Source organism: Artemia franciscana, chromosome 6, assembly GCF_032884065.1.
Source record: "Artemia franciscana chromosome 6, ASM3288406v1, whole genome shotgun sequence".
Lineage (NCBI taxonomy): Eukaryota > Metazoa > Arthropoda > Branchiopoda > Anostraca > Artemiidae > Artemia > Artemia franciscana.
Window position 1 is genome coordinate 35,054,434 of NC_088868.1, and position 27,470 is coordinate 35,081,903.

Consider the following 27,470-nt stretch of genomic DNA (forward strand, 5'->3'; position numbering starts at 1 on the left):
TCTAATCATCGGTTTGTTAAGTTTCCTCTGTGCATGACCCCCCCCCCCCTTATCACCCTACATTTGTTTCAAAAGTACACTTAATCTGAACAAATAAACGTAGGAAAAAAAATAGAAGAAAAAAAATCCCAACAACAACTTGGTCTAATGGTCACTTTGAAGTCTCCTCTGTATATGATGCCTTACGCCCCCCCCCCTTTTTATCAGCCTCTCTGAAACCAATTGCGTAGCACTAAGAAAGCGCCAAAGCGATATTGAATGGACCAAAAGACTAGCTGAAACGCTGACATCTGTGTTTGGAAAGCACACTTAGTCTGAATAGATAAATTTAGAGAGGAAGAAAAAGGAAAAAAGACGGAAATAAAACCAACTTGTTCTAATTATCCCTTCGATAAAGTCTTCTCTGGGTATGGCACCTTCATTGTTCTTGTCCATTTTCCTGAAGAGATCAGTTACTCTGGACTTCTTACCATTCATAAATCTCATGAACTGAAATAATAAATGATGAGAATTTAAATAAAAAGAAAAAAAATAATGATAATCATATCTAAAGCAAATAACGAAAAAAGAATATGAACTGGAAAAAGAAAGGAAATTCAAATTAAAAAAAATCAAATTCAAATAAAAAAAAAAATCAAATTCAAATAAAAAAAAAATCAAATTCAAATAAAAAAAAAATCAAATTCAAATAAAAAAAAAAAAAAAAATCCGAATAGATCGAAAAATGAGCAAAATTCCCAAAACATGCTCGACAAACCCTTCACTGTTATAAAGAAACAGTAAAAAGAGTTGATAAATGAAGGGACAAAAAAAAATGGGAATTTCATTTAAATTAGACCCGTTTACAAGGAAGACTCATTTACGACTCCTTAATTGTTCCTGTTGCCCTATACGCCTACCAGACGTGGACTCTGAAACTGGAGAACGAGCGAAAAATTTCATAAAAAATGGGAATTTCGTTTAAATTAGACTCGTTTACAAAGAAAACTCGTTTACGACTCCTTAATTGTTCCTGTTGCCCTATACGCCTGCGAAACGCGGACTCTGAAACTGGAGAACGAGCGAAAAATTTCAGCATTCGAAACAAAATGCCTTCGCCGCAAAGCCAGTATAACATGGCTCGACAAAGTCTCTGTCTAAGAGTTTCGGGAACAACTGAAGCAAAAAACAACAATATTCCAGAGAGTGCACCTACAATAACGTAGATATCTGGCCAAGTTCGCCGGGTGGATAAGTCACGAATGGGAAAAGTAATTTTCGAAGGTATAACAGATTAAGGTAGAGATGACGAGACAACTTCGGAAACGACCTGCTGCAACTTATAAATCAAGCAGATGACCCCACATCCTACAGAGAGCTGGTCCGTCAACGTGTAAAGAAGATGGCCCCAACGACGTCCGGGACATCAGTGAAAGTTACAAAAGAAGAATAAAAATGACAAAAAAGTAAATTAAATTCCTTGAATTTACGATGTAAATAAAAGTTGGAATAAAAATAGACGCAGAGGCAGTTTTTCCCGCATGAAAATGAAAAAGTTGACAAAAGTGTCACATAGCACTAATAACAAATTAACCAAAGGGAGAAGGAGAGGGGAAAACTTGATGCTGTACCAAGTAATATAAGAAGACACTTTTAAGATGGGTAATTCTTGCTAGCAGGGATCCCACCCAAAGGATTTTTAAAACCCAAAATGGTGCTAAAAAACTATTTGTAAGTTGGAAGTCTACCTACTAATTTGCTAAATAATAATAATAGTAATATTTATCTATTGGACATGTGCATAAAAACCGTAAATAGTGGATAAACGAAAATAAAATCTGAGCATAACTGCTTAGAAATTAGAAATAACTTACTCTTCTTCTCCAATCATCCCATGAGAAATGCTTGACTTTTTCTACATCATCAAGATATGACTTCCTATCATTGAGACGTCTCTGTCTGTCCCAGGCCATGACCCAAACGTGCCTCCATTTATCCCAGAGTTGGCGGGCTCGGGGATTTTTTATCACTGGTTCGGTGATGCTAGGTTTACTACAAAATATACAATTTCAGTAAACTGGTTAAAAAAAAAAATAACTTTTTATAGGAATTTTTATGTTCTAACTTTAATCAATAAAACTGTAACCATCTCTAAGCCCTTCTTCCCAACATGAGTGTTCCCCGAAAGGGGCCATGTGGAAGGGGAGGGTTTGACATAAAGGAAATTCAGCCCTCTTGGAATATGAAGACGGAATATCAATAGGAATAACAGTAAAGAAAATCCAAAGATAAAACATTAGCGAGAATTCACGACCCCTACAAAAAATTTGGGGATCAACATGATTTGATAAATTTCCATATAAACAAAATGCGATTTTACTCGTTTGTATCTTTTTTTATTAATAGCACAACTGTCAAACCAAATGTAGTAATATTATTAATTGCTTTTTTAATTAATTATTAATTATATTATTAATTATTAATAGCACAACTGTCAACTGTCAACATATTTTTATGTTAAACATTACAATATCAAATTTATCCACATCAGAGGAATATTTGTAAAAAATGTGCTTTCATTTCATTGGTTTATGTGTACGAGGTATTTTAGCCAGACAATCATATTATTCATTAAGCTTATGTCAAAAAGGGAAACCGAACATATTAAGAAACAGAATATTACAAAAAACAAATAAAAAGAAAAGAAAAGAAAAAGACAAAAAAGACAAGCGACTTTTAGCTAGTGATCAATTAAAAAGAAAAGATGAAGCAAATACTTCGGCAAAGAAAAAAAACAACAAAAAAACTAGCTATTAAACCGAACTGTGCCGAAGGCAAATTACTGAAGAAAAACAAAACGCAAATCGTCACGGTAAACGTAAAGATCATATCTGACGCTTTCCAACTTCTGAAATTATTGCCCAAGCCCATCTGCTGAGCTAGATTGAAAGGGGGATGATCACGAATGAGTGGGGTGGGGGGGGAACTCTGGGTTGACTGAAGCTAATATTTGTGCAGATTTTACTTATTTTCGTACGAATATTTACCCTCCCCTCACCCACCATTGCTTCTCTACAATTCAACTTTATCAGTTTTTATTTTACAAATCAGAAAATAAATATAGCCAACGAATTTATCAAGCAAAAAAAAAAAAAAAAAAAAAAAAAAAAAAAAAAAAAAAAAAAAAAAAAAAAAAAAAAAAAAAAAAAAAAAAAATCAATCAAGCCTAAGGATCTGTTAAATAAAAAAAATTAATTGAAAATAGCAATTGATTATATGCTTTCAGAAAAGAGATCTCTCGAAAAGAAACATTTTCGAGAAAAAGGCCCTATGGTTTTTGCATAGCGGAAATGGATAAATACACATTTAGATATCTAATTTAGCCTTTACTGAAAAATAAAACGAATGGATTTGTTTAAGGCCACCTGTAGGCACTATTTGTTTCTGTTTAAAGCTTTCGTACAACTCGGAAGAAATATTCAGAAGAACCCAAAAACAATATTATCATCAGAAGATATTGGTTTTGAGATAACATGAGATACATTACAAATGTATACAGTTGCCAGATTTCAAAGGAAAGAGGAAATATACCCAGATTCTAAATTAGTGGACTTGTGAGATAAAAAGAAAAAGAAAAAAAAGATACCAGAAATACAAAAATAGATACCAAACATAAAAAAAAACAAAAGATTATTTCACAAGTGAAATGAGAATTTTCTAAAAGTGGGGATATCCATACTTAGAATCTATAATTTAGCTCAGAGAAGATGAGTGGCATTTCAGCCACTTTTGGCACATTTTTTAAGGAAAAAAGAGTCACAAAGGAAAAGCTTCAATTTTTCAGAGAACAAAAAATTTCCCAAAAATATTTTATGCTAGTTACGTCTTTTCTTAAAAGAAATTATATGATGTCTCAAAAATTCTGCTATAAGTCAATAAAAGAAAGCTAGCAGCAAACTCATCATCCAAATTAGAAAGAAGGCAAATTTTGGCCTTTCTTTCTTACCTTCCTTTTCGAAGGAGGCCAACAGAAGCGGCTATGCTTTGGAATCTGGGGCCGTAGTGTTGCAATTCTTCACCATCACGACTTGGACTGAGTCTACATTGAAAGCAAACAAAACACAAGGTTAGACATAGCACATAAAGCAGGGTGAGAACACAGAAAGGCAGGGAAAAAGCAGGGAGAAATAAAAACATTGTTTGCCCCATCTCGGTTCTATCCATATCCGAAATAACAATTTCCTTAGATTGTTTATTTTGGCCTGTCTTAACCGAGTAGTTAGCGCAACGAACTTGAAATCCTTAGAACATGGGTTCGAGTCCTGGTGTCGCTGGTTATTTGGTTTGAAAAGGGGGTCAATGGTGCGATTCTGTAAGCTTAGTCTGAGTCGACCGCATTGCACTCCCGGCCAAAGGCAGTGGATAAGGAGATCGGTACTTACGAAAAGTAGACCATTGATCAGCACGCAAAAAACTTTTTGCGTTTTTTTTTTGATAGTTTCAAAATTGTGAAATATTTAAGGCAGTGCCAAATTTTTGTCAGTGTTGCCACACTGAACAATAGAAACAAATAAGCAAAACTAATTATTTGGATTGCAAAATATTTTTATCTGTAAAAATTAAATAATAACAATCTGTTGATGTCCGAAAGACAAAAAGAAAACTACAGCTTCTTAAAATGTTTGGTGCCGATATTTTTTAGCTTTTTTGATGGAGGGCTGATTCTCACCCACATTTCCTTTCCTTTATTTGGCACCCTCTACAATCAAAACACTAAATAAGACCTTTTAAATTAACACTTGAATTGTTGATTCTTCTTGATTTTTAACGTGTCAAGGATAATGAAAATGAAACTTGATTGTTTGAATTGGTTAAGTTGAAACTTGCACTGCCATATATATCTTAAAAATTTACGGAAAATCCTGAATTCAATCTTCAATGAAAAAGACCACCTATACAGTTATGCAGCTGTTGTTAGCATCGAGCACCAAATTTAAAAACAAGAAACGAGAGTAAAAAATCAGGATAAAAACATATGGCAACAAACAGTTTGAGAAGGTATAGCTGTCCTTTGAAGATGTAGATGTCTCTGGCATCAATAATCCTTACTGTTAGAATTTCTTCGGTAAGAAAGCATTGTCAAATTTAATAAAATAATTTTGCTTACTTAATTGCACGGTTCAACATGACAACACTGACAAAAATTTGGTAAAAATTTTATAACTTTGAACAAAAAAAGGAAAAACAAAAAATGGTAGTTCACAGGTATGAATAGATCTAAGGGCGCAGAAAATGTTTTCATTTTGATGTCCTTTCCGTCAGGTTACACTAACTTGAATAAGAAATATATACAGAAGGACTAACACCTAGTATTTGGGTAATTAACTAAAAAACCGATAACACAATCACAGAAAATAAGAATAAATATGGAAGTACATGATTTGCGACTTATTAGTTTAGTGAAAAATAATTAGTGTATATAGTTTTATGATGAAGTATTTGCCCTTTATGCACGGCTACCAATCAAATATGAAAGAATTAGACGAGTCCACTTAAAAAAGTATTGAAACAAGGCCACAGTCATATATAAGAAACGATCCTCTTAAAATGCAGCAAATACATTCAAACTCATAATCTGTGGTTCTACGGCAAATCTCAGTCAAGAGGTCAATAAGTCTGCTGCACTGTTAAACTGCAGTTTACACTTTTTAAGCCCCATATTTTGTAACCACCCCAAATTCCCGTGTTCTGACATACTTTTATACCTTAAACTCCTGGGTAGCGATGACAAGGTAATTTGGACAAGTCCTGCTGAGAAAAAGCCAAAAACGTTTTCCTGTGTGGAATACGCGTTATAGACACTTCTTAATTATTAATCTAAAAGTGTTTTTTTTTATTTAAAGAGTAACAATTAAGGACTATAGTGAATCCACTGCTTTGTATTTAACTGGGGCAGAAGGAAAGGATACCGTTACAGACAGGTTAATAAAGACTTTTCAAGACAACGATTAACCATTAAAAGAGTTTACACTAACTACGAACAATAATTTAAAGTACATAATAATTATAATTATAATAATATATCGTAATAATAATAATTAAAGTACATTTGTATCTGAATCAATCTGTACGGTATTAAGAGTATACTTTGGACAAATTTCGTACGGTATTAAAAGTATACTTTGAACAAATTTTTTAGCAAAAGGGTATATTGTTAACCAAAACTTAAAGGATGAAAAAAATGGTAGTTCTGACTCACGTAATGTTTTTAACGTAGCGACACTAAATAATTAATTATCGGTAGAATCTTCATCGTAGTTCCTTCTTCGATTTAAACCAAATGAAATTGTCAATATGAAAAATCTCAAAAGGCACTTTCACCGTTTGATTCTCATGATACTTCAAAAACCATTTTGAATGATCCCCGTTTCGATTTTGTCAACTTGTGGCAAGGTGTTCTTCACATAACGCAAAAAGATGAAGTCCGGCTTAGAGCCTAACCCAAAAGCCGTTGAAACATCCAAATATTTCCAATTTTACATTAATATTGTTATATATTATCAATACATTTCACGTCTTTGGTGGTGTTTTTTCCAATTATAACCCCCCCACACCTCCCAAAAAAAGAAAGAGTGCATGTCTGCGTATGATTTGGATACTTCTTTTTATCATGAAATCTAAAACTAAAAGAATAAATGTTATATCAGTTTTATTTTTTATGCCTGAGGATAATAATAATATATATATATATATATATATATATATATATATATATATATATATATATATATATATATATATATATATATATATATATATATATATATATATATATATATTATAGCCAATTTCTTAGTACCGATAGGACTATTTAACAAGAAAAGAACGCATAAAAAAATTAAGAAAAATCAACAGAAAGTTGAAAAACAGAAACTGTTAGAAATAAAAGTTCTATTAGTATACAGTAGCAAAAAACGTACGTTATATAGCATGTTAATCATTAAGCATGTAACGAAAGAAAAATTAGTGGATATAATCAAGCAGAAGCGGCTTTAAAAAAAATATTTATTTTATGCCAAAATTCCTTTTATATTTACAGTGGACAATGCTTTTAAACGTTTCCTAGTACTACAGGAATCGTTTCAGAGCCTTGGAAAAAAAGGAAAAAAAACAACTTAGAAAAAAGTTAGAGATAAGAAATTGAAATCATAGAGATATGGGTTTCATTAGAAGTGAAATTCCTCGTTCAAAAATTATCGTTAACCTGCTATCACAAGAGCAACACTCCTAGACTCGGTATTTTTCTGCTTATTAAAAGAATCGTGTTCAGTGGTACGGATATAGTTATTTTTTTTTTTTTTTTTTTTTTTTTTTTTTTTTTTTATTTTTTTTTAGGACGCATTTTCCTAACAGATGCCCTTAGTCATAAAAACTGTGCCAAAAACGTCTAAGATTTAATAAAATCTCAAACACTATTTGCCCTGCAACGCGAAAAACGCATTGCAAAAAAAAAATTAATCATAGATAAAAACAAGTCTTAAAACTGCCGAATTGTAAAATAGACACTCTGATTAGAAGAGAAAAAAAAATCGACAAGCCAAAATTGGAAAGCCTTAATTACTGAAGTATACAAAATCTGTATACCAAAATTCTCTTCTTTTTCTTCTCTTTTATAGCACAGATTAATCAAATACAGAAGCAATAGCCCCTTCAATTTTCTTTGAAAACTTTCTGGCTTGAAAATATGGTCTGAAAAAATTCACTGCGCTTTGAGTGGCTTAATGACCGTTACCTGATAGGATGATTCACCACCACGCAAGCCATTCCCCCAATTACCGGCTATCTATATTTGCATACATTAAAGAACAGTGTACATTTACATTCTTTAATCTAGACCTAGAGGTATGAGAGCCGTTCAAAGAGGAGGGGAGAGGGTAACCGGGGCAGCTGCCCCAGGTGTCGTGGCCGGAGTGGCCCACTATTATCAAGTCGGCTTTTTTTGCCTATGTTTGAGGTGAGGCTGGTACACTTTTATTAATTTTTCCCCTAGCGACAAACCCATGAACGGCTCTGGTGGGTATTCAATAGTTTCAATTAGCGGATTCTTTGCAATCTAGCTCATTTTCATCATTTACTAAACTCTCAAAATTATACTAAAAATATGTGGTAGGCCGATATAAGGAAACGCTGTTTTAAGCCATGGATGTTAGCCTTTTTCATAAAGCGTTATGCATTTAGTGAAGCCAATTTTAATTCAGAGTACAGACCTAGCAGCATTAGTCATCCAGGGTTTGGGGTATTCCCTCAGTGGGGATGTTTCACGACCAGGACTTGAGCGGTCAGAAATGGCTTGACTAAGAAATAAATGTCATATCACTTGTCATGTATAAATGCTAAGTCATGTCACAAAAAATGTCATAAAAAAGGCAGGAAGTAGCAGGGCATGAAGGCTAGTCTCAGCAGAACGATACCCAAAATGAAGATGTCAAAAGAGGTCTTAAAAAAAGAGAAAAAAACAAGAAAATAACAAATACAATTCAAATAAAAGTTTTTTTGAAGGAACATTATTCAGACAAAGAAACTGAAAATACATATTTTTTTTATAATTCTGTAAGAAAAATTAATTCACTCATATCCGGGAATAAATCTAATTATGCCTCAGATCACTGTAAAATTATAGTAAATAAAAGTTAAATTTTAGCAACTAAAAAAATCAGTCTTCATCAAATATACTGAAATCCTAATTTCTGGTAAGTTTATTATACACGACTTATAAAATTAAAGGTTTTGGATGCTTAACAATAAAATAATAATACAACAAAAACATAATAAGACGAATAATAATACAGTTGCTAAAACGATGTATAGTGCTGAAATTTTAGAAATAAACAAAAAATAACCTGAAAAGAATTATTTCAAATTTTAACATTTAAAACCACAAATAAAAATATTAAACGAATAAATTCAATTTTTTTCTCTGAATTAGATCATTTCTCATTTGAAACTACGATTAAAACATAGTCAAGTATAGAAAAAAAATTCATATTTCTAGTGAAAAGAGGCAAACATTTTTTGAGATCCCCCTTTTTTGAGAATGGTAAAAAAAAAGTTAATATGCGTTATATGCATTTAATATTAACTTAGTCAAAGAAGCAATAAAATGCAGAAAAGTATAAAAACTGATAAATCTATTAACGCAGTGGGAAAATGTTGAAAAAGGAAGAGAAACAAAATAAATCACAGGAAGTGAAAAAAGAGAGAAAAATGCAAACATTTTAGTCGAGACCACTGCCTTTTGGCGTGTCATGCTTAAGAATGAACCTTCTCTATTTCAATTTTTTGTTTTTAGGGTTTGTCTTTTTTTTTCTTTTTTTATGGACCTTTCTTGTATTGTTTTATTACTTTTCCATCTAAAAAGACTTCTGAGCAGAGGTCTCGACAGAACTATTTGCGCATTTCTTTTTTTCAATAGCAGTGATTTACCTTGTTTTTCTCCACTTTTCTATATTTTTTTACTATATATATATAAATGTATATATATATATATATATATATATATATATATATATATATATATATATATATATATATATATATATATATATATATATATATATATATATATATATATATATATCTTCACTATTCGTTTTCTTGTTTTTCTTCACTGTTTTGCGCATTTTGTTTCGTTACGCTTAGCCAGTGTAGACTCAAGATACTATGATCAAGCTACTGGAAGTAAGTGTTTGGATGCTAGATAATTTGAGAAATATATATATATATATATATATATATATATATATATATATATATATATATATATATATATATATATATATATATATATATATATATATATAATATTTAGAATGTCTTTTCAAAATATCTTATCGTTTTAGGACATCCAAATTTAGAAGTAATTTCTGCATCTTAACCCATTTTGGGCATAATTTAGCCATCCAAAAGGAAAAGAGTAATTACCGTCAATAATTTATTCTCTGTTGGGGTTTATTGCCACTAGTCCTTTACTTTAGCATAAAGAGCGAGGGCTAAAGAAGGGGTTACCTTATATTCAGAATAATTTCTGTTCACTTAAGTTTTAATGATGCTCCTTACTTTCAGTTGAAAGGCTTTGTTTTCTATTTAAATTCCGAGGATTTTTCAAATCATGGCAGGAAATCTCCCCCCTGTAAAACTTCCCCCGGAGAAACTCTCCCATCAAGAAAAATCTCATCCCTGTGAAAAATTCACCCCTCGGAAAACTCCCTCTCCCTCATAAAATGCCCCCCAAGAATGTCCGTATACTTCCCAATAACAACCATTATATGTGAACAATGGGAAAATTGTGCAAATTACAGCCCTTCCACAGATTCATGGAAGGTCATGAAATTCCCAAAGACATAGTTATCGGACTTATTAGCTATGTTATTACATCAATACTTCCATCAGCCCATTTTCCTAACGGAAAAAGATTTGAGTCATCAAAAAGCAGCGCATTGCGAAACTATTTTACCGAATCAAATTTTTGTACTGACTGGCTGAAAACATTGGGAAGTTGTCAACATTCCCTCCCCCCAAACCCATACGACACATCCTGTTTGGGATCACGTTTTTTGCTAATAATAATGCTAAATTTATTTCTATTCTATTTAAGCACACATTCACAATCGAATATGTGGTATGCATATACGGTATTGTTATCATTTATGAAGAAAATAACTCATTCATTTTACTATCTTCCAAGCACAAGTGCTCAAAATTCTTTTTTTTTCCTTTTAAAGTGTTTCCATTTTTGACGACCGAATCATCATAGCATTAAACATTTCCCTAAAATAATCAGAGTGTGCAATAAATAAAATGAAATAAATACCTAGTTTTACGTGGCAGCACTGGTCCAGGGGTAGATTCGCGAGAGCTGGGTTTATGGCTGCGAGGAAAAAGACAAATCAAGCACATACCACATGCAAGTGTCCAAGAAAACAATATAAAATAGGAGCTTAGAGAAAGATGAGACAGTCAAAATCAGGGCCACATTTAAGGAGTTTAAGAAGGACGTAAACTAGTCGTATGATTAGATACCACTCCCTCCAGATTAGATTGAAGGGGAAAAGAAGCCTTAAAAACATTTCAGATGCCTCAGAGACCTATTACAATAGAGAGATTTACTGATTGCCCCTGCCCCTTTTTTTTAGAAATAACAATCAAACATCACTATATTTTAATCTTGGCTATTATGAATATTATTTTTATCTTAAATTTAAAAAAAATTATACATTTTATTCAAAAATAACAATAATTAAGAAATATTGAACACTTTTTGAACCATTTTTAAATAATTATAAATAAGAACTAAAATCACAAAAAAATCAATAACAACAATGGATGCAACTTCAATATAATTTTTTTTTGTCTAATATTGCCACAAGAACAAAATAAAATTCAACCAAGAGAATATTTGAAAATACTAAAGCATTTCTTTTAGACATGGTTCCACCTGCACAGTGGCCAAGCGCAGAGTTTATAAACACATCTTTTTGTCAGTCAATTAATGAATCCATTGGTTTAGGCACATAATTTATTATTGCAGGGGGCCAGTAATTAGAAAACAAACTTTTTTTGATCAATTGGATTAAAAAATACCGAGAAATTCAGAAAAATCTGAATTTCCAGTGGGACCCTACCCCCCTCCCCCTCCATTCCCTGTGCAAGTCCGTACACTTGTGCCCAAGAAAGAGTTGGTGATAGCAAACAATTATCATTAGGTAGTTCGGTTGCCCCTGAAAATCCTTAATTTCTAGAAAGTGAAGGTCCCCGTACCCCAAATCTGGCCCTGATTAAAAAATACTACTTGAAACACAAAACAGATACACTTTTTTCGTCTCTTTTCTATCTCATTACGCTCATTTGATTTCGTCTACTTTCTCATATATATATATGGTGATCGGCATGCCTCTGTATTTAGAAAAACAAAACTAAATAACATGCATATTTCAAAATAGATTTATATCTGGAAAAGCATGAGATCAGGGAAAAAATATCTCCATAAAATGTCGATTTTTATAATATGTCGATAAAATAATATAAGATAATCAAGTTTATTAACGAACAATACTAATAGCCTAATTAGAACTTAATAATATTATGTAAATTTATTATTTCTTTGTTTTTATTATTTTCTAAATTGATCTTTAATCATCATCTTTTATATTTCTTAAGAGAAATTTACTTATAATAATAATTAAAGAAAAAGGAAAAACAAATATAAAATGGTAATGAGATACAAAAAAGAGCCGAACGAAAACGAGGCTAAACATTCACGTATCACAAACATTGAAATTCAGCGAGTTCAAAATTAAGTTCAAATTCATGAACTACAAAGCACTAAACGTTACGATTATAATATGCAAATAAATTTTATTTTTTTTTAATTTAAAATTTTTAAAACTTTGAACTTGAATTTTTGGACAAGTAAAAAAAAAGAAGCTAGATCATGCCAGCCACAATTCTAATAACTTACCGAGTGTAGTAGAATCGAGGTGCAGGACTGGTTGAAAATAAAGATATATATATGTTAGTAAATATATTATTATTAGTAGTAATAGATATAATCATTATATTATATATTACTATTATCACTGTTATTCTTATAGCATATGATTATTAGTAAATATAATATATATATATATATATATATATATATATATATATATATATAATACATATATATACAGCAAATATACATATAGCCTATATTAGTAAAAATATACATTAATAAATTCTTCAGTAAAAAAAAAAATTGTTTAATCTAAAGCATATGGATATTCAATAGCTAAAATATGTAAAGAGGTACTCTGTTTCAATTTCCGCAGCCTACATATGAAGTCGAAAAACGAAATTATCTTGAACAATTATGACAAATACAAATTAAAGTCACTTCGTCTAATAAAATATCAATTCATTAAAAATGTAGAAATCGTCTTATCTGATGGTCCAGGGCATTTCCTATTGAAGGAAATGTCGTAAAAACTTCAAAAAAGGCTCATTCAATCTAAAATTAAAAAGGCTAGTGCCCCTTTTAAAAGTCGAAAGTGATTGGAGGGCAACTAACATCCCTCCACGCCCACCATTTACCCAGACGCATTGAATTAAAATTTCGAGATAGCCATTTATTCAACGTATTTGAAAGGTACGGCAATAATGTCTTTGAGAATGACAACCCCCCTAAAACCTTCAGGGTTTTATAACGTTTATAAAGAAAGGGTGATCGTATCAACTTAGGAGGGGGCTCATTGGATTGCTAATCAGAAATCTAAGTGCCCTTTCTGAGATTTAGAGTGATCGGAGGGTGGACCCCTCCCCATACCTCGTATTTTCCCATAATGTATCTGGTAGAAATTTTGAGATGGCCATTTGTTGTCGTAAACTTAAAACAGAGCTCAATCAATTGAAAATTGAAAGGACCAGTGCCCTTTTTAATAGTCAAAATTGATTGTAGGGCAACTAACTCCTCTCCGACGCCCACCATTTCCCCAAACACATCCAATCAAAATTTTGAGATAGCCATTTTGTTCCATTGAAAAGACCGAAAATTATGTCTTTGAGGATGACAACCCCCACAGCCTTGAGGGCAAAGTAAGTTATGCCCTGGAGCCATATATATATATATATATATATATATATATATATATATATATATATATATATATATATATATATATATATATATATATATATATGTTTACATATATATATATATATATATATATATATATATATATATATATATATATATTTATATATATATATATGTATATATATATATATATATATGTTTACATATATATATATATATATATATATATATATATATATATATATATATATATATATATATATATATATATATATATATATATATATATATATATATATATATACATATATATATATATATATATATATATATATATATATATATATATATATATATATATATATATTCCTTAAAGTTTTGATAATTTTGAATTTATCAAAGTTTAAAAAATTGAAACATTTTAAACGTATTTTGTTTATTTAAATCATACAAGGAATAACCGAGTCAAGCTCAAAACGAGCAAACAGACATGAGTAGGACTGACAACCCCCAGGCCTTCTAAAGACTAGAACATAATTTGCACTTTACTGAACACAAACATTTAAAATGTTTTCACTTTGTTTTTACTTGTTTAAAATGTCTTTACTAGAAATATGATACATGGATGTCCTCCCCCTTTATATATGGAGATCTTCCCCCTTGAAGATATATGGAAGTCCTCCCCCTTGCACTCCAATTACAAAACGAGTGTCTGGCCCTTTTTAAGAGTACCAAGAGATTGGAGGGCAAGCAGCCCTTCTCTCAAGCCCATTCTTTTTCTAACACATCCAGTCAAAATTTTGAGACAGCTATTTTGTTCACCATAGTAGAACCGGTCCAGCAGCTATGTCTTTAGGCATATTAGGCATGTCAACCCCCCGCATTTATGCCATTGGCCCATTGTGCTTTAAAACTAAATGTTGCTTTAAAATAAATCAAAAGGCATTGTCTTTAAAGTTGCCAATAAGACACCTCAGCGATATATCGAGCACGATTGGGGGCATTAATTTGAAACTTTCGGGGATACTACTGTTACTGCTTCTGCTCTTACAATTTAAATAAATAAAAATAGTGCAAGTGTATCCAGGTTGTCAAAGAGTATAGATAGAATCTTTTAGGAATGATATTGATTTTTATTTTTCAGGTCATTTTCAGAAGCTATAAAATCAAATTAAAAAAATACTGTTTGTGTCAGGATTAAAAATTGGTGTAAAGTTTCTCCTACATATAAATAGCAACCTATACTATGGATTCTTATTGAAAAAACTGAAAAGATACACAATATTATTTTTTCCATGAAAAAGGCCATGTCAATAAAAGAATAGAATTTAATTTAAAATCTTTTTCCACAAGACAAGTTTTTCAAAGAAAAGTAAAGAGCTCCATTAAGCAAGAATGAACAAAAATAAAGTCAAATAATTTCCCAAGCGTAAACCTATCACAAATTACTATCAATAAATAAATGAAGCTCAAAACGAACAGAAATTAAATTAAATAGCCGAGTCAAACTCGAAACGAGCAAAAATAACATGAGTAAGGCTGATAACCCCTATGCCTTCTCAAGACCAGAACACGATTTGCGCTTTACTGAAAACAAAGTAGGTTTGAAATGTTTTCACCTTTCTTACTTTCATAAATGAAAAATGATCAAAACCTTAAGGAAGAAATGTCAGCACATGTCAATTAAATTGACAAACCACGGTCATTTGTTTGTTTGTTTCTTTCAGTAAAGCGCAAATTGTATTGTGGTCTTGAGAAGGCATAGGGGTTATCGGTTATATGTATATAACGGGGTTATGTACGGTTATATGCTGTTATAGGGGTTAAAATTATAGGGGTTATATGTATATAATGATAATAAAGGAGCTAGCTGTATAATTTCTAAAAAAAAAAAAATCTGAAAATTGAAGACACACAAAATGCATACATGATGTATGCTTCTGATTTTTGCCTAAAATATGACACACTATTCTCACTGGACTATAGTTGTCGATTTTTACAATCAAAAGGAGAATCGGATAGTGTTTCTGGAATCAGAATAAAAATCCACTATCAGCTTGTGAATAGAAATACAATATGAGGACCAGATTCTCAATTTGAGAAACTAGATTGCCAATCAAAAAAGACTTGGGTGCCTAAGAACTAAAGAGCTGAACAGACGAATCGTTTTTCAAGCTAAAACGATTTTTCCATTCAATACACCACATTTATTCAATACAGCTGTACTTCACGCCACCTATCCAACTAGAATCTTTCTCTGGATTAACACTTTTACGCTGACTTCTTCATGACTATGGAATTAACCCATAACTAGACTTTTAATTTAGAGTTTTTCAGGGTTTGAGCTCGTCCCATCTCACTTAATATGCTACTCGATCGCACAAAAAAAGGAATTTTATCCTTTGAGGGTATGTGTGTTATAAATTAAAAATATAGCCGAAAAAAGACCGCCTTTTCTATGAAAAAGCCACCTTGTCGCTCGGTATGCCTTCAAAACTCTGGACGAAAACACTGTCTCTTCAGACTTGAATGTAAAACCGGTAGTCCGGTCCCTGAACAGGGTTGCCACACTTTACTTTTGAGGGTTAATGAGCTTTCCATCAATAATGTGTGTTATAAATTAAAAATATAGCCGAAAAAAGACCGCCTTTTCTATGAAAAAGCCACCTTGTCGCTCGGTATGCCTTCGAAACTCTGGACAAAACACTGTCTCTTCAGACTTGAATGTAAAACCGGTAGTCCGGTCCCTGAACAGGGTTGCCACACTTTACTTTTGAGGGTTAATGAGCTTTCCATCAATAATGTGTGTTATAAATTAAAAATATAGCCGAAAAAAGACCGCCTTTTCTATGAAAAAGCCACCTTGTCGCTCGGTATGCCTTCGAAACTCTGGACGAAAACACTGTCTCTTCAGACTTGAATGTAAAACCGGTAGTCCGGTCCCTAAACAGGGTTGCCACACTTTACTTTTGAGGGTTAATGAGCTTTCCATCAATAATGTGTGTTATAAATTAAAAATATAGCCGAAAAAAGACCGCCTTTTCTATGAAAAAGCCACCTTGTCGCTCTCACGGGTATGCCTTCAAAACTCTGGACGAAAACACTGTCTCTTCAGACTTGAATGTAAAACCGGTAGTCCGGTCCCTAAACAGGGTTGCCACACTTTACTTTTGAGGGTTAATGAGCTTTCCATCAATAATCTGGCATTAATACCGTTACGGTATATTCTCACTCCGCCTTTTACAGCAGAAGTCTCGACTTGAACAAAACCAATAAATATGCCCCCATCACGGAGGCTTACAGAGGAAATATATAGATCTTAGCTACACTTGCTAAATGGCATTAAACATTAGTCATGGATACAGTGTGGATCCATGATGGATCCACCATCATGCAAGCTTACAGAGAAAACTTTTTCGTCATGAACCAAACAAGCCCAAATTTTCTAAATGGCGTTAACGGGATTCGATACCTTTAAGAACCACACCCTATCTCGTCAATTACAAACTTATTTAGTTCGTGAGACCAAAATATGTATAATTGAAATATGTATAAAATATGTATAAATATGTATGATTGATTGAATGGTCTTGCAAAGCTTGAATAAGAGATCCGAACAAACTACGTAAAAGTAAAAGCTGACGCCTAATTTCTAGCAGCTTTTATATACGTTTCAACCTAAATATTTGAAACACCTTATATATGAAAAAATTCTGCTCGTGTTGGGGTTTAACGTTCCTTTTTACTTTAAAATATAAAGGTGTAAGCCAGATATATTCCCAAATCAAGATGAATTAGATACTAATTTCTATCTCCCCCACTTTCCTAGAACTCACTATACATCTATCGGGAAGTTCAATGAAAGTTAACATGTTCTGGCTTTAAAATACACTTTTTGAGGCATCAAAAAAATTCATTAAATAATTAGTTTAAACCTAATTTTTCGGAAATCTTAGGAATACCTTTTAAATTTTCCCGTTTTGTGACAGAGATATTCAGTTTTAACGAAACTTGCATCATTGGGAAACCGTCATTTTTCTTTTTTCTCATTAAACAAAGCAGATATATAATTTTTTATTTGTATATTTTTTATATAGGAAATATCATTTGAGCAACGAAACAGCCTTGGGAGTTCCCTGTAGTGCTACCCGCTTTGATTTAAATCATTATCGACTTAGGGAACGTAGCATTTCATAGTCTTTTCAGTCAAATTTCATAGTCAAACCATATATTCGCGTTAGCTCTCGAAAGTAACTAGTTCCCTGGGAGATTTCGCTGATGGATCCTTTGGACAATGAGGCTCACAAAATAATTTTAAGGTATCGAATCCCATTAAACATAACCAATAGAAATACCACCATCTAAAAAGCTTATATAGAAAAACTTTCTACCTAGAGTCACTCAAATACAGATCTTCTAGATGGCATTCAATCTTATGCATAGATAACCCACCACGGAAGCTTACACAGAAAAGCTTGACAGCATAGGCCAAATATACCTAAACTTTCTAAATGGCATTAACCATGACCTATATATATACCGCCACCTTAGAAGCTTACAAAAATCAGCAAACCATCTAAAATCAAACATACCTAGATTTTCTAGATTGCATTTCGTACTCAGGAGAAGTTTCTCGTGACAAACTACGGCGATCAAGATTGGTGCTAGAAATAGTGAGCAAGGTTGCAAATAGGTGCTTGAAAGTGCCCTGCATCTCGGGCCAAAAGTGTTTTGGAAAAAATGTTTCCCTTACTTCCCGTATAGGTTAAATTCAAAGTAAAACAGTTCAAAATAGGGATGATACCTTTTTATTGACAGTGAAATATAAAATTATTTAACTGGATATTTCGAACACATATACAGTGTTCATCATCAGCAGTAAAAAGTTTTACTGCTGATGATGAACACTGTATATGTGTTCGAAATATCCAGTTAAATAATTTTATATTTCACTGTCAATAAAAAGGTATCATCCCTATTTTGAACTGTTTTACTTTCGTCATGGAAAGGCAGTATGGTCTTCGAAGTTATCTACGTCGAGTATATGGGGATAATGTGACCAAGGAGGTGTCTAAATATATTAACACCCATAAGAGACATGCAAATGTTATAAATCAACAAGATTTTCTTCATCAATGTAAGAAGAAAAGGATTTTGCCACCTTCAATAAAATTCAATCTACATCTAGGCACTTTTAAAGGAAAAAAGTTCGAACGAGGTCTACAATTCAAGACTTTAAATCATCTGATTAAAGATAAAAGGAGAAAAAGAGCTTTATTAGTGAAAGATAAACTTTTCCTGGAAAATATTATATAAAAAAGTTGAGTGCAAGTGATTTTTGTTTTATTCAACAAACAGCAAGAAATCATTTCAATCATGACTTTCACCTTTCCAGAGAAAGATTACTTAAAAAGTTTTCAAAATTATATGAAAATAAAGCCGTAATATTAAAAAGAGTTTTACTGCTGATGATGAACACTGTATATGTGTTCGAAATATCCAGTTAAATAATTTTATATTTCACTGTCAATAAAAAGGTATCATCCCTATTTTGAACTGTTTTACTTTCGTCATGGAAAGGCAGTGTGGTCTTCGAAGTTATCTAGGTTAAATTCAATTTTTTTTTTTTTTTCAAGAGGAATCCCCTAGGGATCGTCTGTGGTATTCGTTACCACTTATGCTGGAAGAATGTAGAAGACAAGTCCCTTCATCAGCAGGAAAGTTCTCCCATACCCCTAAAAAGGATATTTTCTACGACATTACACTTGAGAATGTCTATTTCTTATCTACTTCAATAAAATAGTCTTTCAGTGGCGTCAATTGGGGTGGGGGTGGGGGGAGGCATTATCACCCCCAATAAACTTCGAAAATTCCTTTTTTTAGTATTTTCATTGAAAAATGGCCTATACCAGCATTTTCGTCAGAAAAACAACGACATTACCCTTCCCCCCAAAATTATGAACATACACCCCCCCGCGCAAATTTTCCATGAGTTGAACCAATTGCACTCTGTTTGGAGGCATCTACCGTCAAAAATTAGACCCTATTTCACCTAAGTTTCAAAAAAAAATCCAGTAGTCAGAATCTTACTAAGCATAAGCTAAAACTTTAATGGTATAAATATCAGGAGGCTTAGGAGTCCACAATACCACATTATATGTAGAACAATGTCTGTTCCTTTAAAATTTTGGTATTGCTCTTTACCACCATTTTTTTAAGCTTGTGTTCTAGATTCAGTTTACAGGGACGTATTGCCCATGCCTTAATATATACACCAATGATCGTAAAAAGTAGAGGGAAGGCCAATTTAAACGTGAATTCCGAGTTCGGAACCATTGGACTGCAGACACATACGATTCGATATAAAGCGAATTTAAAAAAGTGATACGGGAAAAATCCTTGGTGCATAAATATGGGGTTACTAGAAATTAAAATGTTCTTTAAATCGAGTATATTAATATGTATATAAATGAAGTATGATAGGAGACCAAATTACCTACAATTACCGAATTACCTTACTTCTTAAACTAATCAAGCTTTTAATAGAGCATAAGCTATACTTCAGTGTGAAGAGCAGGGGACTAAAGGCACAGCACCCCTAAAATCTTGGATAAAATATGTTCCTTTTTAGGTTTTAGTGTCACTCTTTACTTTCACTTGAGGCAGCTAGTTTTTAATTAGACTTAGTAAAGAATAACCTGTCTCCTATGGATATTTGCCCACTTATAGTATACACAAAATTATATAAAAAGATTAAAAAATCAACCGTAAACTTCGAAATCGGGTTCCTTAGGGTGCACTAACATAGTATAGTTTGATACAAAGCGCTGAAAACTCTGACACGAGAGAATTTTTGGCGCTCCAATATAGATGTAAAAGAAATTACGCTCTTTTATCTTTTGTCTTGTAAACAGTTTTGAAAGAAACGTAGTTACGGCTTGTAAAACCAACTGAAAGAGACAGAAAACCGAGATAACTTGAAAATGGCCCAAATGACAATGGAGCATTACCCAGCAGATCTAGACAATATCACAGCTTAATCCAATTTAATCAACTTAATCTAGTTTAATATAAATTTGAATTCAAACAGCATAAATAAGGTTTAACTATAAATTTCAAAAACTACACATTAGTTTGTTTCTAAATACTATTTGACAATAAGCAGGGTAAGGCCAGTTTCGATAAATGTACACATATATAGGCCTTCCTACTGTACCCTTTGGCAAACTTTTTATCTTCAGGGTAAAACAAAACTAAATTTGGAAATAACTACTTTTTTTTATTTAGGTTTTACTTAATGCCTATTCACAATGAGATTTTACTAATATAACCACGCCCCTAGTACAACTTGCCTTTGCAAGTTTATAGGCAGGCTAGAAGATCTATTTGAATACCGAAGTTTGGCTAGCGCTACTTTGAGCCAATCAAATTTTTTATTCAACTTTTGTGTGATTCTATTAATAAATTTTATTGGCCAATATTACCGCTAGCTAAGTTGGGTATTAGTACAATCTCATTGCGAATGGGCATTTATTTCCTTAGCTCAGTATGGCTAGATGGTGCTGGTTGTTCATTTTTTTTTTTTTTTTTTTTTTTTAAGAATAGGAAGATAACTCTTCGAACGAAAATTAGAATATCGGAAATGACAATCAGTGACGATACTGGTCAATCATAGTTCCGAAATGTGGGTTTTTTTGGATGACGGGGGAGGACTTTCTAAATATTTTCCAGGGGAATTGTCTAGGGGTTGTTTTGGGTTCTCCTCGGACTGATCGGATTTCAAACAGTAAGCTGTACCAAAAAAGGAGTTAAATCCCGCTTTTTAGGGCTATAATGAGAAAAAGGTTGAAATACCTACGACATGTTTTACGGATGAAGGATAATTGGGTAGGAGGAGGTTGTAAGGAACTTGGTCGTAAGGAGGTCGCCGGGAAAATGGGACTTCTTGGGAGGATGTAAAGGGGTAAGTTTTGAATATATTGTGATAGAGGAGCTTGTGCAGCTGTATTGGCATCAGGTGGCTAGGTGTTGTTGTGAGTCGTTAGTAACGGTAGCAGTATTTGCTTATTAATTCTAATTTGTAACCGATCCTAATCAACACATATACATATAAAGTTAGTAATTGTAGAACTTACATTGACTTCCTAGATGGCTTTCTCGTCGTGCTTAGTTTGGGTTGTTGCTTCGGTTTACAGACTCGATCCACTTCAGGCGTACGAGCTGCTGTATCCTCCATCAGCTGGTTGTGTTCCTCAATTAGCTTTTCAACTGTGGGTATATCATCAGGCAGAGGCTCAGCGTCCCTATCAACTAACGTGTTTTCTTGTTTTGTTAGCCAACTAAGAAGCTCTTCCAGGAGTTCAGCTGAGTTACGAAGCTGTTTGATGTGTTCTTCAAGTCTATGATCTCTCTGAAAGTCATTTAGTCTTAGAATAACAAGAGAGATAGGGAGGGTAGAGAAATGAGGAAAGAGATAGGGAGGAGGTGAAGTTAGAGAGAAAGAGAGAGATAAAAAAGAAAAAAGCCTAAATGAGAACGAGCTAGAAAACAAACGATAATCGTAAGACGTAGATATTAAATTAAAATAAATTTTTATTTTATCTTCACCACAAAACCACGAGACCACAAACTAAGCATGAAAAAACAAACTGAAGTTCCCTTCTTTACATCAAGTTGCTAAGAAAATTATTTTGATAAGGTCTTCGATTAAGATAGGAAGAAATATAGCACTGAAGTGTACACTGAATATCGTCTGTTAAGTAGCTTCGCGACAAAGTAAAATTCCATAAATGATTAAAAATAACTTCCCTAAATACAAAAAAGGTATAAACCTGCGACCAATCGCAAGTAATATTAACCAAACGGGACCAAGGACTTCGCTAGTGTTTGCAACATCGACTACTTATGTGTTTGTACAAGCTTTGGAACAAAGTCTTCGTGTATATGCTTTCGCTTCTTAAGAAATCACACACAGAAATGTATTTTGCTTGGGCTAAAATAGTAATTTAATTTATTTTAATAACAAGAACTTTAGAATAATCGTACAATTATTAACTTTTTCATTCTGTATATAATACTTCAGAATAATTCTTATTATATCAATCCGACTTCTTTTTTCGATTTGCTAAGTTTTACATGCAAAATTATTAAGAGCTCCTAAGTCCTAATAATTTCAAAAATAATTCCGAATATTAAATAAAAAATTATTTAGCGTTTAGTTGTCAAACGCTAGATGGCTTTGAGTCTTTTTTTGTCGACACTATCGCCAGTTCCCACTCTTTTGAGTTACTCATATTATTTAGGTTTTGCAGCACCAGTTGAGTGTTTTGCAGCACCAGATAATACTTTTCCAGGAAATGAGAAGAAGGCCTTGCAAGCGACAGTAAAAACTAATGTATATAATATCATAACACATAACCTATAATATAATATAATAACGTATAACGTATTTAACTATTAACGCAGTTGAATACTTAAAGTACTTTGCTTACCTGTCTTGCCCAATTCGACACCTCGTCCCACCTAGACTGGATGATGGTTATCCAGTGTCGTATAACACTAACTGCATCTGGATGACACTTTGAAAGAATGTCATTGGCCAACACCAACGTGTCATTCTTTTCATGCTCCTTTTCGTTAAGTTCTTCTAAGAAACGTTTGTGGTCACCAATTTGATCAACACATTCATCTTGATCATCTGGTAACTGGCCAGCAAATCTGGAAAATTATACAACATATTGGAAATTTGGTCCTAGCCCTTTGATATGTAAGCCGTCAGAAACTAATTGACGAGATGCTGGGAAAACAAATAAAATTAAAAAAACATGCACAATCCATTTTATGTTTATGGTATCAAACTTCCTCTGGAATTAATCTTGAAAATTCTGCAGAATAATCTTCCGATTAAGGTAAGGCATATCTTCATTAATACAAATAATTATAACAAATTTCAACTCTAGTTCAACTCTAGCCAACAAGGAGCAGAGTTGAACGCGTCAGCTAATTCGGCTTAGGATGAATAGTTTTATCTAGTACATTTTAGAATGGACTTGACCGAATTGGCTTCTAAAATAATAATCATGGAATAGAAGAAACTCGTTTTCAAAATATACTAAAAAGTAGAAGATAGTTTTCTCTCGAGGATCTTTGGGTACAAGTGAAAACAAGGGACGCGAAACTGATTGGCCTTTACATAACCATATATATCACATATGTCATATCAAACTGATCCATATATATCAAACTTTTAAAACTTAAAAAATTTAAAACAAAGTTTTAAATTTTAAGTGCACAAATTCGAAGTCAATTAGTTGAGGAAAACGAGATAAAAGAAATTGGAATTGAGTTATTAAAATCTTTTATATTTATCATTTTCGACTTTTTAGCCTCAAAGACAAAAAATTATCTTATATAAGGTTTGAACCTCAGTTACCGTGGCCATAGGCATGTTTTCTTGTCGCTGGGCTACCAAGTCTTACATAACAGTGTTTGTTTAATAAGTTTTGCCCTGCCCAATAATCTGTTTATGCTGTTTTATTTAGACAAGGGGGACTTCATAAGGGGGAAAATGATTTCATGTTGTATTATTGCACTGTCATTGGAAGTGCATACACTAATAAAATTTGGAAGCGATTGAGAAAACTGAGGTGGTCGAAAAATGGCTCACAAATTTATGGGAAAAATATCAGTGAACTGACAAAAAAAAAACGAGTTAAAAAAAAAATTAAATGATTAATGACCAAAAAAATAACTGATTTTATTTTTTGGCATACTGTAAACGATACTATGGTATTACCCCTCTCTAATTAGAAATAGAATAATTGAAAACTATAATCGAAGCAGAAAGAATCAATAGAATTCTCTTTAGAACTAAGAAAAAAAAATATTCAAATAGCCACGAAACGTACGTGTGGCATATGTTTTTACACTAGCTTACGGGAGGGTCCGGTGTTCCTCTTGGAAAACAGATAATTCTACATTAGCGACTTCAGTAGGCCTATAGTCTATGCTAATATGAATAATAGACTATTCTAGTCAATCACCTCTAAATATGGTGACATATTACATTTTTCACTTTTATAAGTAGTAAGTAAAACAAATACAATTAGTATAATTTCGTACCTTAATTTCATTTCACCATCACTTAGCCACTCAAGAAGCATGTTAACACGTCTATGCAGCTCTTCAGCATGAGTGAGGGCGTCCTCGAGACGATCCGACCGAGCTCGGGCAGCTTCTGACACTTTATTCCATGAGTCATTTAATTGCTTGACCTTGTTTTGAACAGAAGCAGCATCTTCGGGTGTGGCACTAGTTAGCAATTCTGTTGCAGTTTTGCGAACTTGGTTGGCTTGTGATAATCGGCCGTTAAATTCATCTTCAAAATTCTATGAATCGAAAAAGGAAACAATCAAAATTCAGGTATTTGACGCTCAGGTAAAAACGCCAAATATGAGGTCAAAAAAGATCCTATATAAACTATATAAATTATAAATATCCCTATATAAAAAAAAATCATATCATAATTGGCCATGTCCATTAGCTCTAACTATCAAAATCGTGCGTCGTCATAAGCCGGGAGTAATTCTCTACCAAACAAGTTTTTAATTTGTCCCACTTTAATATAAGTTCGATTAAAATTATACTTATTATACTATATACTTATGTACTTATTATAAAATACATCAAAATAACACTAAATTACACTTATATTTATTAAAATTAAAAAATTATATGGCTAATCTAACCCTCTTTTGTCTCACACCAAGGGGAACGAGGTGAAACTTTTAGTAATGATTTTTTTAGGAGGAGGGGACCTTTTCTTGGAGTGGGAGATGTATTTATATTTGTTAGAGAAGAAACATATTTATCGTATCATGCTAATATGAGCTTAGTTAATATTAGTCGACAGCAATATATAACTCACTCAATATGGTTTCATTTTTATTGCAAATGGTAATAAAACATAATCGAGAAAAATTAGGACTTACTGTAGCAAGACGAAAAACCATTAATAAACTAATAAAGATAGGACAATTCTATCTCTCCCGTTAATATTTTGCCTCTTATAATGACTGGTGGCCTTGCAACGGGATTAACTCTATATTCTCATGCTTACAGTTTGTATACTTAGTGGGTTTTTTAATAGCTTTGTACATCCTTTGTGTTTTGTTCCACAAGCTTCGAATTTAAAAAAAACAGTAACATCAATTAAGCAAATATACCATACAAAAAGAACTTAAGTGTTGACAAAAAAAAGAAAAATAATAGAAAGAGAGAAAACAAAAAGAGAAAAAAGAGAGAAAGACGTGAATACAGAAAAAGCAGAAAGTACCTTATGCTGGTCTTTCAAGAATATGATAAAAAAGAGATAATTCAAAAATGAATAATTATAAAATTTAGCCCATATATAACTACAGTCATAAAATATTAAACAATAAAAATAAAAAATTTATAATACAAAAATTAAACAGAGAAAAAAACAAAGAGAAGGAGAGTTGAGAAAAAAAGACTGAAAATTTAAAAAACTTAAACGTAGAAAATGCCCTTTGCTGGTCTTCAAGGAATATGACAGGACTGATAGAAAATATATAATTGATAAATTTAAATTGAATAAGCGAGAAAGAACAAACTGCAGTAACAATATATAGGAAAAATGTAAAATCAAAAATGCTTAGTAAATACATCTTAAAAAAGAGAGCAAGACACATAAAAAATGAAAAGAAGAAAGAAGTGAGAAAAAAGACTGAAAATTTAAAAAGAATAAATGCAGAAAACACCCTTTGCTGGTCGTTGAAGAATATGACTAGTACTAGTAAAAAAAAATAAAATCAAAATGAATATAATATAATATGCAGTAATAAATTATATAATAATATAAAATTTAAAATACACTATAAATAGATTTAAAAAAAGAGAGAAGGTCGCAAAAAAAGAAAAGAAGAAAGAAATGAGAAAAAAAATGAGAATGAAAATTTAAAAAGCCTAAATTCATAAATACTCTATGGTCGTCTTTGAAGAATATGGCTGCAGTAAAAAAAAAAAAAAAAAAAAAAAAAAAAAAAAAAAAAAAAAAAAAAAAAAAAAAAAAAAAAAAAAAAAAAAAAAAAAAAAAAAAAAAAAATGAATAAACAAATCGATGAAATCTAATACATAGTAATAAATTATATGACAATACAAAACTTAAAACATATTATGAAGGGATTTAAAAAAGAGGATTGAAATGAAGAGGATAAAGAGAAAAGAAGAGACTGAAATTTAAAAAGGACAAACGTAAAAAATACCTTGTGCTGTTCCTTGAGGAATATGACAGTATCCAAGTCCCCATGTACAGGTCCGTCTTTCATCAGAGGCAGGTCAACTTTGCACAACCAATCAAGCAGAGCCTGGAGGGCATCCTTAAACTGTCCAGAAAACAGTAAACCTTCCTCAAGCTTCCTCTGCCTATCCACACTGCGATTACAAACGTCTTGCCACTTATTTTTTAAATCTGTCATCAGCTGCTTAATAACTGGCTCATCTGTTTTTGGTGCCCTGTCTTTAAGGAGTTTTCCAGTTCGCATTGTTGCATCATATGTTGGTTGTTTGGCTCCGAGAGAGCGTTGGAATTCTTTATGCTTTTGTAGGAGTTGTTTGATTTTGTCTGGATCTTTGCCAAGGGTGTGAGCTGTTTCGTCAAAAGCTTTGACAGCGTTTTCAAGCCAATTGTTTAGATCGGTGTAAGCGTCGCTGAATTCTTTGGCTTCTTTATATCCGTGATCAAGAGCTCGAGTACGTTCTGCAGCCTGAAAGAAAAAGTAATGAGGATCGAGATATCAAAATAGATAGACAATCTGGTGGATATAAAAAAGAATGCGCA

General features: G+C 32.3%; 1 protein-coding gene across 1 annotated transcript in view; it reads right to left on the minus strand.

The window, feature by feature from the left end:
- LOC136028353 (microtubule-actin cross-linking factor 1-like) overlaps positions 1 to 27,470 on the minus strand; it is a gene marked incomplete in the record, with an annotated part of 451,602 nt that overhangs the window by 34,966 nt on the left and 389,166 nt on the right. The window contains 11 exon segments of the mRNA XM_065706142.1: positions 372 to 489; positions 1,854 to 2,031; positions 3,986 to 4,078; positions 8,247 to 8,333; positions 10,850 to 10,906; positions 12,497 to 12,523; positions 18,205 to 18,276; positions 21,748 to 22,022; positions 23,104 to 23,329; positions 24,734 to 24,999; positions 26,896 to 27,396. Coding sequence (XP_065562214.1) covers positions 372 to 489; positions 1,854 to 2,031; positions 3,986 to 4,078; positions 8,247 to 8,333; positions 10,850 to 10,906; positions 12,497 to 12,523; positions 18,205 to 18,276; positions 21,748 to 22,022; positions 23,104 to 23,329; positions 24,734 to 24,999; positions 26,896 to 27,396 — 1,900 coding nt within the window.